At 37.7% G+C, this 14,018-nt stretch overlaps 1 protein-coding gene across 1 annotated transcript in view; it reads left to right on the top strand.

Annotated features, from left to right (window-relative positions):
- The window catches only part of tlr18 (toll-like receptor 18), a 31,464-nt gene extending 18,024 nt beyond the window's left edge, over window positions 1–13,440 (top strand). The window contains exons 2-4 of the mRNA XM_047360409.1: window positions 4,633–5,637; window positions 8,814–9,996; window positions 11,559–13,440. Coding sequence (XP_047216365.1) covers window positions 4,643–5,637; window positions 8,814–9,996; window positions 11,559–12,017 — 2,637 coding nt within the window. The 5' untranslated portion in view covers window positions 4,633–4,642 and the 3' untranslated portion in view covers window positions 12,018–13,440. The remainder of the gene's footprint in view (window positions 1–4,632; window positions 5,638–8,813; window positions 9,997–11,558) is intronic.
- Window positions 13,441–14,018: the final 578 nt, after the last annotated feature.

Genomic DNA, 14,018 nt, shown 5'->3' on the forward strand with positions numbered 1-14,018 from the left:
GCATTTAGGATGGACAAGGTTGTTCCGGGTCATTGGCAGAATCACTCAACAGACTTAACATAAACATAAACATGACATGAATTGTCATTGCTATTTTTCAGACACATATATATAACAAATATATGTCTTTGTCTTAGGGAGTTTTCCTGTTGTCCTGCTTCATAAATCTGACAATGAACCAAACTGAATGTGAAAAAACCTAATGTTTTGTTTGTATGGTCAACGTAATATAACTATGACTGCAACACCTGACCTCAGTAGCATAGGCCCATTTTAAACCTGAGATAAAGAGAGGCCCACTGCTGCATGCTTTTGTACATTCCTTTCACAGATAAGCTTGCAAACGATAGAACAGGAACCTTTTCTGATTTGTGAACAAGTCAGGCAGAAAGATCAATGATAACAGATCCTTGATAAACAAACTTTCAGTCAGGTTAATATAAAACTACCCAAAGAGCATTGTAACTTTTCCAGGAATATTTTTTGTACCTGGGACTCAAATTGCGGACTTAAAAATGTGAATGCAACACTAATTGAGCGATATTTGTCTTGAAGCTTGTTGCCTCCTTATTTAGTGCACTTAGCTAAAGCTTGGCACAACTTTATCAACTCCCAAAGTGCATGGAAGGGGTCAAACATCTGGTGAGATGAAGCCTCCAGCAACACTTGAAATACTAAGAAACTTGAAATACTAAGGGTGGGCATTACCTATGCATTGGACCAATACCCAATTATTCTAACATGCATGTTTTGAGGCAGTGGGCAGTAACCATGGAGACTCCATGCATGCAAGCTCAAAACAAACCTAGCAGCTGCATTGCACTAGTGGTACTGTAGCCCATCATTAATTACAATGTCCTCTAAAGTATTTGAAACTAGACCTGAGGCTAAATGCATAAAATATGTGCATAGGATATGCCCTTTTCTAAAGACACATGCATCATTGGAAAGGAGGGCTGTTGGTTAAGAATAACTATATATTCTTCAAACTATGTAAAAGCCTTAAAACGGGTAAGAGCCAATAAAAGATTGAAACTCACGTTTTACTATGCTGAAGAGGAATGACAGAAGATTAAAGCAATATAACCCTTTGCATATCGAAACAGTTCAACACATCCCCTGCTGGAGACCTTTGGTGACTATTTCCACTGTCTATTAATATTATCTCATGCTTGAAAATAAAAAAATGCTCTATAGCTTCAATAGCTGACAATATTTTGAATTCAATGCAACAGAATTCAATGCCATCACTTAAACTTGCCGGTTGTTTGTGAGGATTCCATCGCTTCTCTGTAATATTAACTTTTGAAAAAGGTAGAACCAGTGGAAATGGGCAACTGATAGTTTGTATTGCCCTTGATAGTGCCAATTGATACCACAAAGTAAATGCCCTATATTGACTGTAGGTGTGGCATTTTCACTTTCATGTAAACATTTTGTCTTCTTAGTTAATCAACTGTAAGGAAAGCAGATACTCATGGCACACTTGATAAGATAGTTATCAATCAAGCCGTAAAGCCGGTATGGTCTCATAAAAAGCAACAATTCATAAGGAAGCAATATAACATTAATTTATAATACATTTGCTGTTGACACATTTAACAATATAAATTTAATGGTTATTGTTTTCAGACAGAGGAGAAATCAAATAAGATGGGAGGAATGTTTTAAAAAATACCAAAATCCTTTAGAATTTCCATTATGAAACTCTTAGCTACAAACAATATCTACAATTTGGGTAGAGGTAGTGTAGAGCAAGTGGTAAGGAAGGTAGTAGGCAGACAGCATCGGCAGACCATTTTGGTTACTTCTAGGTCCCTTTTATTCACACAAGTTTCAATCCGTCTCTTGATTGCCAAAATGATACTGTTTTTATAGAAAAAGCACCATTAGAAAAAAAAAACAAATAATACAATCTCAAAAGAAAAAAAACTAAATATCACAAATCAGATTATATACACTTCTAACACAAATAAATGGTTTACAAAATACAAAATTCTGTGCCATGCAGCTCAGCAGATTCCTTTAAACAAAATAAAGAATACTATATTAAAAAAAAAGAAAACCCGTTATTTGGTTCTACCCAGTGATGTAATCAATGACATCATAGCCTATACAAACAGGAATTGCTGATCCGGCCCGTCCCATACACCTGTCCTGGATCAGAACAAAAGGGATAAACAATGGGGCGTTTATACAAAGAAACATTAACAGAAATCATTTACCAGAAATGTAGATTTAACAGAACAAAAATTCTAAATAACTAATGGTTCAGTAGTTGTTACTTTAAACATATGCTTAGATGTAAACTGTAACATAATGCGACCATAAACAAGCCGGGATAGTATGTGCAGCAAAGTTACAACAGCAATGTTAAACTAAAGGATTTTGAATAACTATTAAACACAATGCAGTTAACTATGAGTATACTTAAGGGACAAGTGGTACATTAATACCACCTTTACCACTTTGTCACTTCTGCTCAAAAGCCCAATCTGGGATTACATACCATAGTATTTTCTAACAATATTTTAGCTAAATATTTGAATGAAGTCATAAGTATATCATATTTTTGTGTCCGTCTGAGCTCCACTCTACAAAATGACTTTTTTTCATGTTTCTAAAGGTTGTGCTTTACTCTTACAGATGCAAAAAATAACCCACTAATCCAGCTGTTTCTTAAAGAATTTTAAATATCCTCTTCTATTCTGCAACATGCACACCCAGAAAGTATTTATTCAAACCACATCACTCCCGGACCCAATAAAATGAACACTGTTTGTTCACGAGGTTATCATATAAATTTATTGTTCCTTCATGTGAGGATCAAAGCCATGTTTACTGTTTCAATATAAATACAGACTGAATATAGGAACATTTAAGAGAGACAGTCTTCAGTGGAGTAAAGCAGGGTGAGTGTTTTACAGCTGTTTTTTGTGGATTGATGAATATATCCTATTTTAACTGGAAACAGCTTGTTTTTTATTAGTGTAAATACTATCTGTAAATTGATTACTTTTAATACACTGTTGGTTATCAGAAGCTGTGTCTTATGAGATAAATGTAAACTGCAAAAGAAACCTCAGGTCATTCAGTTAATGCATACTTAAACATTTATTTTTTAAAGATTTTAGCTGATGCATAGGTCAATGTCAGCTTTTGCAAGTATACTATATACAAATCCTTCTGATATTTTACCTTTTGTTACATGGACATTTTAAAAGTTGCACAGGAAAGATAAAGAAATTGAAAAGAAAGAAGATATTTCTGAAAGGAAAGACCATTCCAGTCCTACATTGGCAGTTTAGACAAGCAGTCAACCAGGGCTAAGACAAGTTAGGATTAATTTCCTTGCAGTGTCAGAGGCAAATGTGCTCTGCAAAACATGAAAAATGGGATATTTACTCTGTTGCAAATCAGTGGCACAGCATGCCACATCAGGCTCAGGCATTAAACTACAAGCCACAACAATTTTAAAATGACAAAAACAATAATACTTGAATAAATGAAACCAAATAAACAAAAATAATAATAATATTAACAAGGCGAAGTAAATGTGTACTTGCACGCACAGTCATACCCTACAACATGCTACATGTTTCTTGTGTGTACATGTACTAATTGTGTGATTGTGCCTGTGTCATCATCACCTTATCTGTTTTCTCTACTTCTGTTGCTATTATTTCCGTTCATTCATGTTTATTAGAACCATTATTTTATTGTGTTTAGGTAACATTCCTTGATTCCCAAGTTAGATGTTTTAGTTTGTATTTCCTTGTAGATTTATTCCTCCCTGTTTATGTCATTTTGTTAGTTTCATTGTTAGTCATTTCTGTACACTTAGATGTTTTGTTGTTTCCCTGTATTCCCTGCTCACTTGTGTTAATTAGCCTCCCTCTTTGAGTCTCTCTGTTGCACCAGCTGTTCCTGATTCCCCTCTGGTTAGCGCTGTGTATTCATTGATCCATTTTCTACCCTTCCTTAGCATTTATACTCTCTTGTTGCCATTGTTCTTCACTGGTTCATCCTGTTAAACTACCTCACTCCATGTCTGTTTACCTGCCTGTGTTTCACATCCTGGTCTCAGTGTAAGTGTTACGCTCTGCATTTGGGTTCTTCATCTACCTCAACATGACAACCTGCTTTCATATATGTCTGTCCAGTGCGTGTGCTTGTTTGTGTGTGTGCTTGTGTCCATATGTGTTTGCACGTAAGTGTGCAAAAAGTAGATGCAGAAAGTGTTTGTGGTTAAATTGTGGGAGGAGATGTAGAAGGGAGGTGAAGCAGTGGCCCTGTAAAGTAGAGAGACTTCGGAAAACCAAATACTTTAGATAAACTGATGCTTAAAAAACTGAAAATATTCTGGTGGCCTTCAATTGTAAGTGAGAATAAATAGTAATGCCCCCTTCCAACTATAGCAAAGAAGCTTAAATCTGACAGTGTACCTTAGAACTTGTTCAATGGTAGGGACTATTTTTACCTCTGACCCCGGTTAAATTCTCAACATTTCTTTTCAGTCTTTTAAAAGGAATTAGGAAAAAACAACTAATATATCAAAAATAAATTTGTTAATTTCTGCTTTAAAGTGACAAATGTTTGAAGTTAATATCTCATGTTTTTATTTGTTTTCAGATCAGTAAACATGATTTTGGAATTAATCAGTTTCAGTGGTCTCTTTCTTGGAGCTGTGTCATCTCCATCCTCACCAGCTCCATCTTCACCTCCCACTGCCAGTTCTGTTGAAGAACGCTGTCGGATGTACAATTCTGGCCAGTCCGCAGACTGTCGTGGAAGACAGCTTGATTTTGTTCCATGGAGACAATTTCCAGTTACTCTTGAGAGCATAGATCTTTCTTATAATGTGCTTCATGCTATCAGTGCTGCAGACTTCCAGAACCTCCCTCAGCTTCACACCCTTCTGCTGCAGTTCAACAACATTTCACACATTGATAATGATGCCTTTAAAAACAACCCATTACTGGAGCATCTGAACATTTTTAATAACTCACTGCAGGAGATTCCTGCATCACCTCTGACATCTGTACTGAATCTAAAGTACCTCGATATGTCCAATAACCTTTATAAACATGCAACTTTAGCAAACAGTTTCTCTAAATTAGTCAGACTCAAGGCTCTGTCTATGGGTGGCCCTTTGGTGATGGGACTAAAGAAAAAGGATTTTCATTCCCTAAAGAACATTGAATTACAAGATTTTGCTATCAAGTGCTCCTCAAATTTAAGTTACTATGAGCCAGGAAGTTTAGAAGTCATTCAGACAAAGCAGATGCGATTTGACATGGCGATAGATCAACGACCAAATGCTCTCCATCATATACTACATGATCTCTCCAACAAGACGATCAGCCTAATTCAGTTTCGCAACCTCTTTGAATTCACATACTACATGGGCGAGGAAGATATTTTCCTGAATTTAAAATACGTTAGAGCATTTCAGCTCATCTTTCACAGAGGCAAGTTTAATGAAAATCTCCTGAGGATGGCTTTACTCAACTTACAAGTGACTCCTATCAAATGGCTTAGACTTCAGTACATTGACTTTGCCCGTTCACCAACATTTGTTGACAGTGGTGCAGGTTCTAGTATAACCAACCTGGCACTAGACAACTTGGATCTCTGGTGAGTATTTTCAAGCAGTATGCACAAGTGTAATGTAAAATAAAACTGGTGTTAAATCTGGGACTGTATTAAGCACTATGTTGCCATCATGAAGTGTTTTATGAATAGATTGACCCGTCATAGCCTATGCTGACACAAGTGTGACCTTTTATTATTAATACAGTCTTCAGCTTCTTTAGTCATGGAGAAACAAGTGTTGACACACAAGGTAACAAAAAAATGCCCAGTAGAAGCCCAAGGCCTAGCAAATCATAATAAATAAAAAATAGAAAATAATCAGTGAAGAAGCTGCATAAAAATGGAAAATATTAAGAAACTAAATAAAACACATCTGAATTATATAAATCATTAATGTTTACAATTATTTAAAAATTTTAAACATGGCTTCTATTTGCATTCAGCACCTTTTTCTCTACTTCAACTAAAAACAATCCAGTGCAACCAGGTGTTTTGAGAAGTCAGTTAATTAATAAATTAATACATTTACCCTTGTTTTTACAAACGTAAATACAATGGCATCAGAAGTTCTTTGAAGGTATCGGAGGATTGTTAGAGAAAATTTTAAACAAAGCACCTGTGAGGGACAAGGTTGCCGAGAAGTTTCAAACAATATCCAAGCTTTTGTAAGGATTTTTATTATTGATTAATTAATATTTATCAAAAATTATAATTAAAAATCATAATTCAGGAAAATAATTTCTTACATGGGGAACTTTAACCTTATTTTGACTGACAAATCCCTCTTGCACAAAATAAACACAAACGCCTTCTCTTTATCTACGTGAATATTTATTAAATCAACAGTCCTGACACAATTTGCTCTCCAATTCAATAATCTTCACCTAATCAAACATGCAAAGTTCTACACAAAAAGGGGTAAAATATCTAACTTAACAAATAAAACAAAACAGCAGTGGGTGTGTATGGAATCAAACCAGCAGTTATGGCAAACAAATGATAATGTGACGCGGAGTGGAGTTTTGGGAAGCAGCCCGCCAGAAAGTGTAGCTCAGCGGGACACGGCGGTCATAAAACCCCTAGGCAAAGTTGTAAACTCAGCGCACACAAAGGATCATAAACCTTTTTGGCGGCATACCAGTAAAACATGAAGTTGGAAACAAAAGAAACAGTAGAATTTCCCCATGAGGTTATAACAGTCCAACTATAAAAGGTGCCCTGAGCTTGCTCTCAGGTGTTACAATAATGCAGCGAAACACACACAACTTGAAAAGCACAGTGGCTTTCAGATATCCACAGCACCTCAAAGTTTTAATAAAATGTGGCATGCACATACAATTCAGAACACATTAGACTATAAGTGGCGATACTACATCACACTAAAACGTCCTCTACCCTGCCCAAGCTATTCCTAATAAAGAAATAAAAATAAAAGGTGCATTTTACTTGTCATTGTCTCCTCTGAGCAGAGGGAGATAGAGGGAGGTGAAGAGTTCCACGCGTCTGCGGATACTCAGCAAAGCAGTCCGTTTTCTTCCTTGGTGGCCTCTGTGGCAAAAAGGTAGAGAAATTATGACGGACCGTCACTAGTTGACTGGTACAAAAACAAGGAGGAAAAATTGCGTCTCCTTGAAAACTCCGTGTTTTTTTTTGGTTACGTCTTAAACTCATGTCTTCGATCGATAAAGTTGAAAACTTACAAGCCTTCTTATTCCTGTAAGCTTAATTAAGCTTAATTCGCTTAGTTTCTCGTTGGCCAATGGAGGAGAATGAATAAAATCCACATGGGACTTCTTCTCCAGAGGGATGCGCTTCAGTTGCTGGTCCGGTTTCCAGCGTGAAAAGCAATGGTGGGCCGTCTCATCCTCTGTTATATAGTTGACTGTGGCCTCAGAGCTGCGACGCCCCCGTCCTATAAGCCGTGGTGGCCGTTGGGATTTGTAGGAGCAGACTATACAAAATGGCCGATGACGTTGGAAAGACATAGTGGCGTCCAGCAACGTGCAAAAGGTCCAATATTCAGCAAAACATGGTCCAACAAATATGAAGAACCATTTAGTCGACTGCATCAACAAGGAGGAAAGTCATCTCCTTGGAAATAAAACCTCTGTGGGTTTTTCACCTGCGCCGGGTGTCTGCGTGGTCTTCGATTCGGTATATGAATCTTCTGACCTCCTTGTATCAGACAGATTTCCAGCTTTCAAGCTCTTCCAGGAATGGCCGTGAAGAGGAAAAGTTTGTCTGTGAGCTTTTGTCTCTCCAGATATGCGCCTCCATTGCGTCGTCCCATGAGACATGCTGAAAATGGCAACGAAGGTTTATTTCCCATGGGTTTTATAATCCCGGGTGACGTCAGAGCTGCGATGTCTGTTGAACTGTGCATGTAGAACTGCCGGGCCAAAATGGATGACTCCAACACTTTGAATCTCTCACTGTTCAATTGGATAGATTGAGAACTGTTCAATCTATCCAAACACACTACTGCATGGTTTTGAACCTAAACTAATTGGACTGACTAGAGTATTAAACCTAATGGCAGTCAAGAGTATCATGGAAACTGGAGCTCCAGAGATCACCACTCATTATGGAGAATCAGTTAACAGCACAGCTATTAGTTGTGCACTCCACAGATCTGATGTTTATGAAAGAGTGGTAAGAAAGTAGCCATTGCTGAAAGAAAGCCTCGAGAGGCCCACTTTCCACAGGGCATGTAGGGGACACAGCAAACGTGGGGAGAAGATGCTCGGCTCAGAAGAGTCCAAATTTTTAACTTTTTAGCCTCCTTTAGAGGTGGAAAACTAACACTGCACCTTAGAGACACATTGGTGGTGACAGAATCATGCTGTGTAGAGCCTTTTCTTCAATAAGGACATACAGCCAGCGCTACAATAGAAGGATTTAGATTAAAGCATATACGTGTGTTAGAACGCCCCAGTTAAAGTCCAGACTTAAGGCCAACAGAGAACCTATTGCAAGACCTACAAAATGATCTTTACAGATATTTTACTATCCAATTTGACTGAGCTTGAGCTTTTGTTCAAAGAATGTTTTTGCCAAGGAGATACAAATGCACAATTATAAGCTTCTTTGAGTTGGTCTGTCACATAAAATGGCAGTGAAATAAATATGTTTGTGTTTGTAATGTGGCAAAATGTGAAAAGATTAATGTTTAAAGAATCTATACAAGGTACTGTGACAAAAATGTGAATGTCTTACAGGTATATCAGCAATCCTGATGTGCTGCGTTTTGACTGGCGCTTCACCTGGTTCAAGAAAATAAAAGAGCTGTCTATTCAGTATGTGTATTTCAACAGCGTTCCTTGTGACTCCTGGACTGAGATGGAAGGTGTGGAGTTGTTGGATGTCTCTAACAATCGAATAAACGATTACATTTTATACAACAAGAGGTGTAATTACAGGGACACCATGCCAAATCTACAAACCCTCAACCTGAGCACCAATGACTTGACCAGTTTAGAAGACGTATCATCTCTAACAAAGGAGTTTAGGAAGCTGCAGGTGCTGGATCTTAGCAACAACAAACTGGGATCTACAAAAGAAAGGCCAAACTGTGTTTGGACACAAAATATAACTCATCTAATTGCTCCCCACAATCGGTTTGCGAGCGAAGCATTTAACTGTCTACCTACCACGGTGTATTACTTGGATCTGTCCAACTGCAACCTGGACCAACTAGACATCACTTACTTTAAGAAAGCCACAAATCTGAAAAATCTCTTACTGAGTGGGAATAAAATTAAGTTCATCCCATCAAAGTGGGAGAGTCAATCTATTCAGTTGTTAGCTATGGATGGAAATTCGTTTGGTTTGATTAGCAAGGCATCTTTCCAACATATGCCTCAATTGTCTCAGCTCAGAGCAGGAAACAATCCTTACCATTGTACTTGTGAGCTTCACACCTTTGTCCAGGACACCATAGCAAGAGGAAAGGTTAATCTCACTGACTGGCCCTGGAACTACCGATGCTATCACCCAGAGTCCTTCCTCAACACCTTCATATCCAAATACTTTCCTGGTCAAATAGCATGTGACATCAGACTTGTTATAATCATCTCTGTTGCAACCACTGCCACAGTGATCTTGATATTTGTTCTAATTTGCTATATTTTTGACCTCCCGTGGTACACTAAAGCCACGTATCAGATTATACGGGCCAAATACAGAGCTCACAAGGAAAATCTAGCTGGGGACATTGAGAACTTCAAATATCATGCCTTCATATCCTACAGCCACTCAGATGCTGAATGGGTTAGAGACCATCTCTTACCCTGTTTGGAAAACAACAAGAACCCCTATCGTCTGTGTATTCATGAGCGGGACTTTATGCCAGGAAGATGGATCATTGACAACATCATTGAGAACATTGAATGCAGTCGTAAGGTACGAAAAGTATTTTTGATAGACACTTCGGCATAAAACTGTTAAAAAAGTCTCAGTCTCTTATTAATTGCTTTACAAGAAAATAAAGTGACACTGCAGATTTATTTTTAGCAAACACATTTCATCAATTTAAGGTGCAAAAGTGGTTAGGATTAGCCCTCAAATTCATTTGGCTGAAAGAAGACTCCTACAATGTTCCTTCACTCAAAGAGATATAAGCGTAGCTATTTGTAATTATTTTCAGTCAGAAAAAACATTGACAGTCATGGTACAGACACTAAAGGAACACCAAGTATCACCCTAATTAAGTGACTGAATACAGTTGACAAACTGCAGTACCGATCAAAATGTTTAGAACCACTTTTTGATTTAATGGTTTTCTTTATGTTTATGACTCTTTACTTTGTACGTAGATTCTCACTGATGGCATCAAAACTGAATCAACACATATTGATTTATGTGTCAAACAAAAAATTGTAAAGGAACTTTAAACATGCTTCATATTTTAGATTCCTGAAAGTAGCCACCCTTTGCTGTGATGACTGAAATATTAACCACTGGCTGTCTTTCAATGAACATCTGGGAAGTTCTTACAAGACTCTTTGGAAAGCCCTTTCAGGTGACCACCTCATAAAGCTTGTGGAGAGAATGTCAAGAGCAAAGCAGTAATCAAAGCAAAGGGTGGCTGTTTTGAAGAATTTAAAATTTAGAAATGTTTAGAATTATTTCACACCTTTTGTTTACTTTATAATTCTATGTGTTCATTCATGCCTTTGGTGAGTATCTACAATGTCAATAGTCATGAAAATACAGTGACCCATCAAATCAGAAAGTGTATCTAAAACTTTTGACTGGTAGTGAATGAGCTGTATGCTTGTTTATCAGCTGAATACAGGCTTGCTTCCCACTCTTTTAGCATAAGTACAAGTTAATTTAAGCATAAGATGCTGAATTCTATTTATATTCAGATTTGTCAAATTTCAAGTCAGAAAAACAAAAACGTTAGCTCGAGAAGTTGGAACTCCAACTTGGAAAGTCAGAGGTCCGTGGCCAAGCCATTTTAAGATTCCACGTTACTGTTATATAAAGCAAACTAAGGGGTCCTCTAACTTCATCTGACAGTTGCAACATGCAGACAATAGTACAGAGACTATAGAACAACTTCTATTTGTGAGCAGGTTACTGCATAAAATGGAGAGGCGCCCACTTGGATTGTTTATTGACCACATCTCACTTAAAAAAGAGATCCTAATATGTTACTTTTGTGAATTGAAATAAATAGATTAGGTTGCATATTGTTTTTGTGTAAAAATCTTGATCTTGATTTTTGACTCAGGGTTAACTTGCAATATACCTTTAACACTGGCCCATGTCTAAATGCCACATTACCAATACCAAGAGCACAAATCTGAATTCTAGGATTTTAAAGTAGATTCTCAAATTATTTGAATCTAACTTGAATCTTTTGTCATACATTTTTTTATTTGCTATGTCTATTGTTATATTAAACCATGAACTCCTAAGCAAAATGTAATTTCATTACCTTTTACCTTCTTTTCAAGGTTATCTTTGTCCTGTCTCTACACTTTGTGAACAGTGAATGGTGCAACTACGAACTGTACTTTGCTCAGCAGAGAGCAATGGGTAAGACCTTCAGTGACATCATCCTGGTGTTGAAGGAGCCCATTGATCCAAACTCCTTGCCCAGCAAGTACTGCAAGCTCAAAAAGATGCTGAGTACCAAAACATACCTGGAGTGGCCCCAACAGGTGAACCAGCAGCCCTTCTTCTGGGCTCAGCTGAGGAGTGTTCTGGGTAAACCTATAATGACCCGTGAGGTGGCTAACAGCAATAGGAGTAGAATCTCATCTGGAGGAGTTTCTGTGATTGGGCCCCTTGTTGAAGAAAGCATCCCAGAAGTAGGCATACCTAATGAAGACCCCTTAGAGAAAATTCACAATGAAATTATTCACAAAAATGATATTGAACTAGAAGACCAAATAAATACAGAGGCATGTTGATAAAAAAAATCAAAATAAGCCGACTATCCACATTCCCATAATATCTTTTTCAAAAAGACTTATAAGTCTGGCTAATGCCAAGTAGGTGGCAAGAGCCATAGTCTACTGACCTTTATCTGATGACAGATTAGAATAAAAGAAAACCTTGAGGGTAAAGGTAATATGCTCTTTCTGCTTTACCTTTAATTATCTCAGACTTTTTCTCTGCTGACAGACCATGAAAGGTCACTTCAAATTAGATCTTCCATGTTCATGCTGGTGAATAAAGAAGGTCCCAGTTAACTGTACTTCTTTGGTTGACAGAAGTATGAGATCATGATTCTTATAAAGTGGATTTATTTCTGAATTGGCCCTAAAATTAATGTGATGAACAAACAATAAGATATGCTCCCAACATCTTGGTGCCAGATACAACAGCCTACCTTTAGGGGTCTAGTGCAGTCCATGCCTTGATGGGCAAGGCTGTTTTTTTTTTTTATGGATTTGATTGCAGTGTTGGTTAAGAGTTTTCAATAGGCAGATAAGCAGGCTTTGTTTTAGCTACCATTATTTTCTTATTTTATTAACTAGACACTGTCAAAATAAACATTTGTGAATTTCCTTTTCTTTGAAACAACGAAAATGTGATGTTATCGAACACTTGCTGTACAAACAATTTGTTTCACTTTTTTTCTTGAAATTCTTGCACCTCATCCAGAAAAACCTCTAGTGTTAAGGGGCTGGATTTTGCATTGCAATTATTTAATATGCATTCACTGAAAGATATTGAAAGTTTTGTGGAATAGCAATGTATAAAATCTAATTTAGTGAGATGTAAAATGTTGTAGGATGTCTGAAAGCCCTAACTAGTCAGGGCTAATCCAGCCGCTCAGAAAAGACATACAACATTTAGGCTGAAAAGTTTTCTAGGAGTCATCAAGTGAGAGGCCGGACAAACCCTGGGTAGCTAAACAGTCCATTACAGGGCCCCCACAAAGACACCAAACCTAAGGTCATAAATTACCCAACAGCCATGTTAGTGGACTGAGGCAGAAGACTAGAGCATCAATATCATGCATACAGAGAATGAACCTGCAAACCTGTTTACCACTGTCCAACCATGGCACCCAGTATCACAGGAAATATAAGAATCAAGACAAAATAAAAGAGCATAACCTAGTCTCCTGTTTTAAGCACTGAACAGATCTATAGTTAACATTTGTTGTTTTTGTAAACTTTTATATAAATAAACAAGAATTTTAATTGTTGCAAGCCACTGTTTTCATATTTTGATCTACAGCTGCTTTTCAATTTCTCAATTTTCTGAGATAAGCTTCAACCGGATCCATGATGATGGACTTTGTACATATAGGTTTTGTAATTTTCCTGACGTATGTGTTGATGCTCATTTTTCTTTGTGCTTGACATTGCAAAGACAATTTATACTATGTAAAGAAAAAATGGCTGCACGGTGGTGCAGTTGGTAGCACTGTTGCCTTGCAGCAAGAAGGTCCTGGGTTCGATTCCTGGCCTGGGGTCTTTCTGCATGGAGTTTGCATGTTCTCCCCATGCATGTGTGGGTCCTCACCAGGTACTCTGGCTTCCTCCCACAGTCCAAAAACATGCCTGTTAGGTTAATTGGTAACTCTAAATTGCCCTTAGGTGTATGAATGAGTGTGTGCATGGCTGTTTGTGTGTTGCCCTGCGATGGACTGGCGACCTGTCCAGGGTGTACCCCGCCTCCTGCCCATAGACTGCTGGAGATAGGCACCAGCTTCCCCGTGACCCACTATGGAATAAGTGGTAAAAACTGACTGACTGACTAAAAAAATGTGAAGGAGTTGGAGAAATCAATCAATGTCACACTACACATTTACCTTTAGTATTGGCAGCAGAGTTAACAGAGACACAATATCGCATGTTTATGTGGATTATAAGGACATATTTTATGGTTGGTGAGAAGAGATAAAGGGAAAACAGACAAAACAGGGCATGCTCACATTACTGAGTTCACGTTACAGT

This window comes from Girardinichthys multiradiatus, chromosome 3 (assembly GCF_021462225.1).
Source record: "Girardinichthys multiradiatus isolate DD_20200921_A chromosome 3, DD_fGirMul_XY1, whole genome shotgun sequence".
Classification (NCBI taxonomy): domain Eukaryota; kingdom Metazoa; phylum Chordata; class Actinopteri; order Cyprinodontiformes; family Goodeidae; genus Girardinichthys; species Girardinichthys multiradiatus.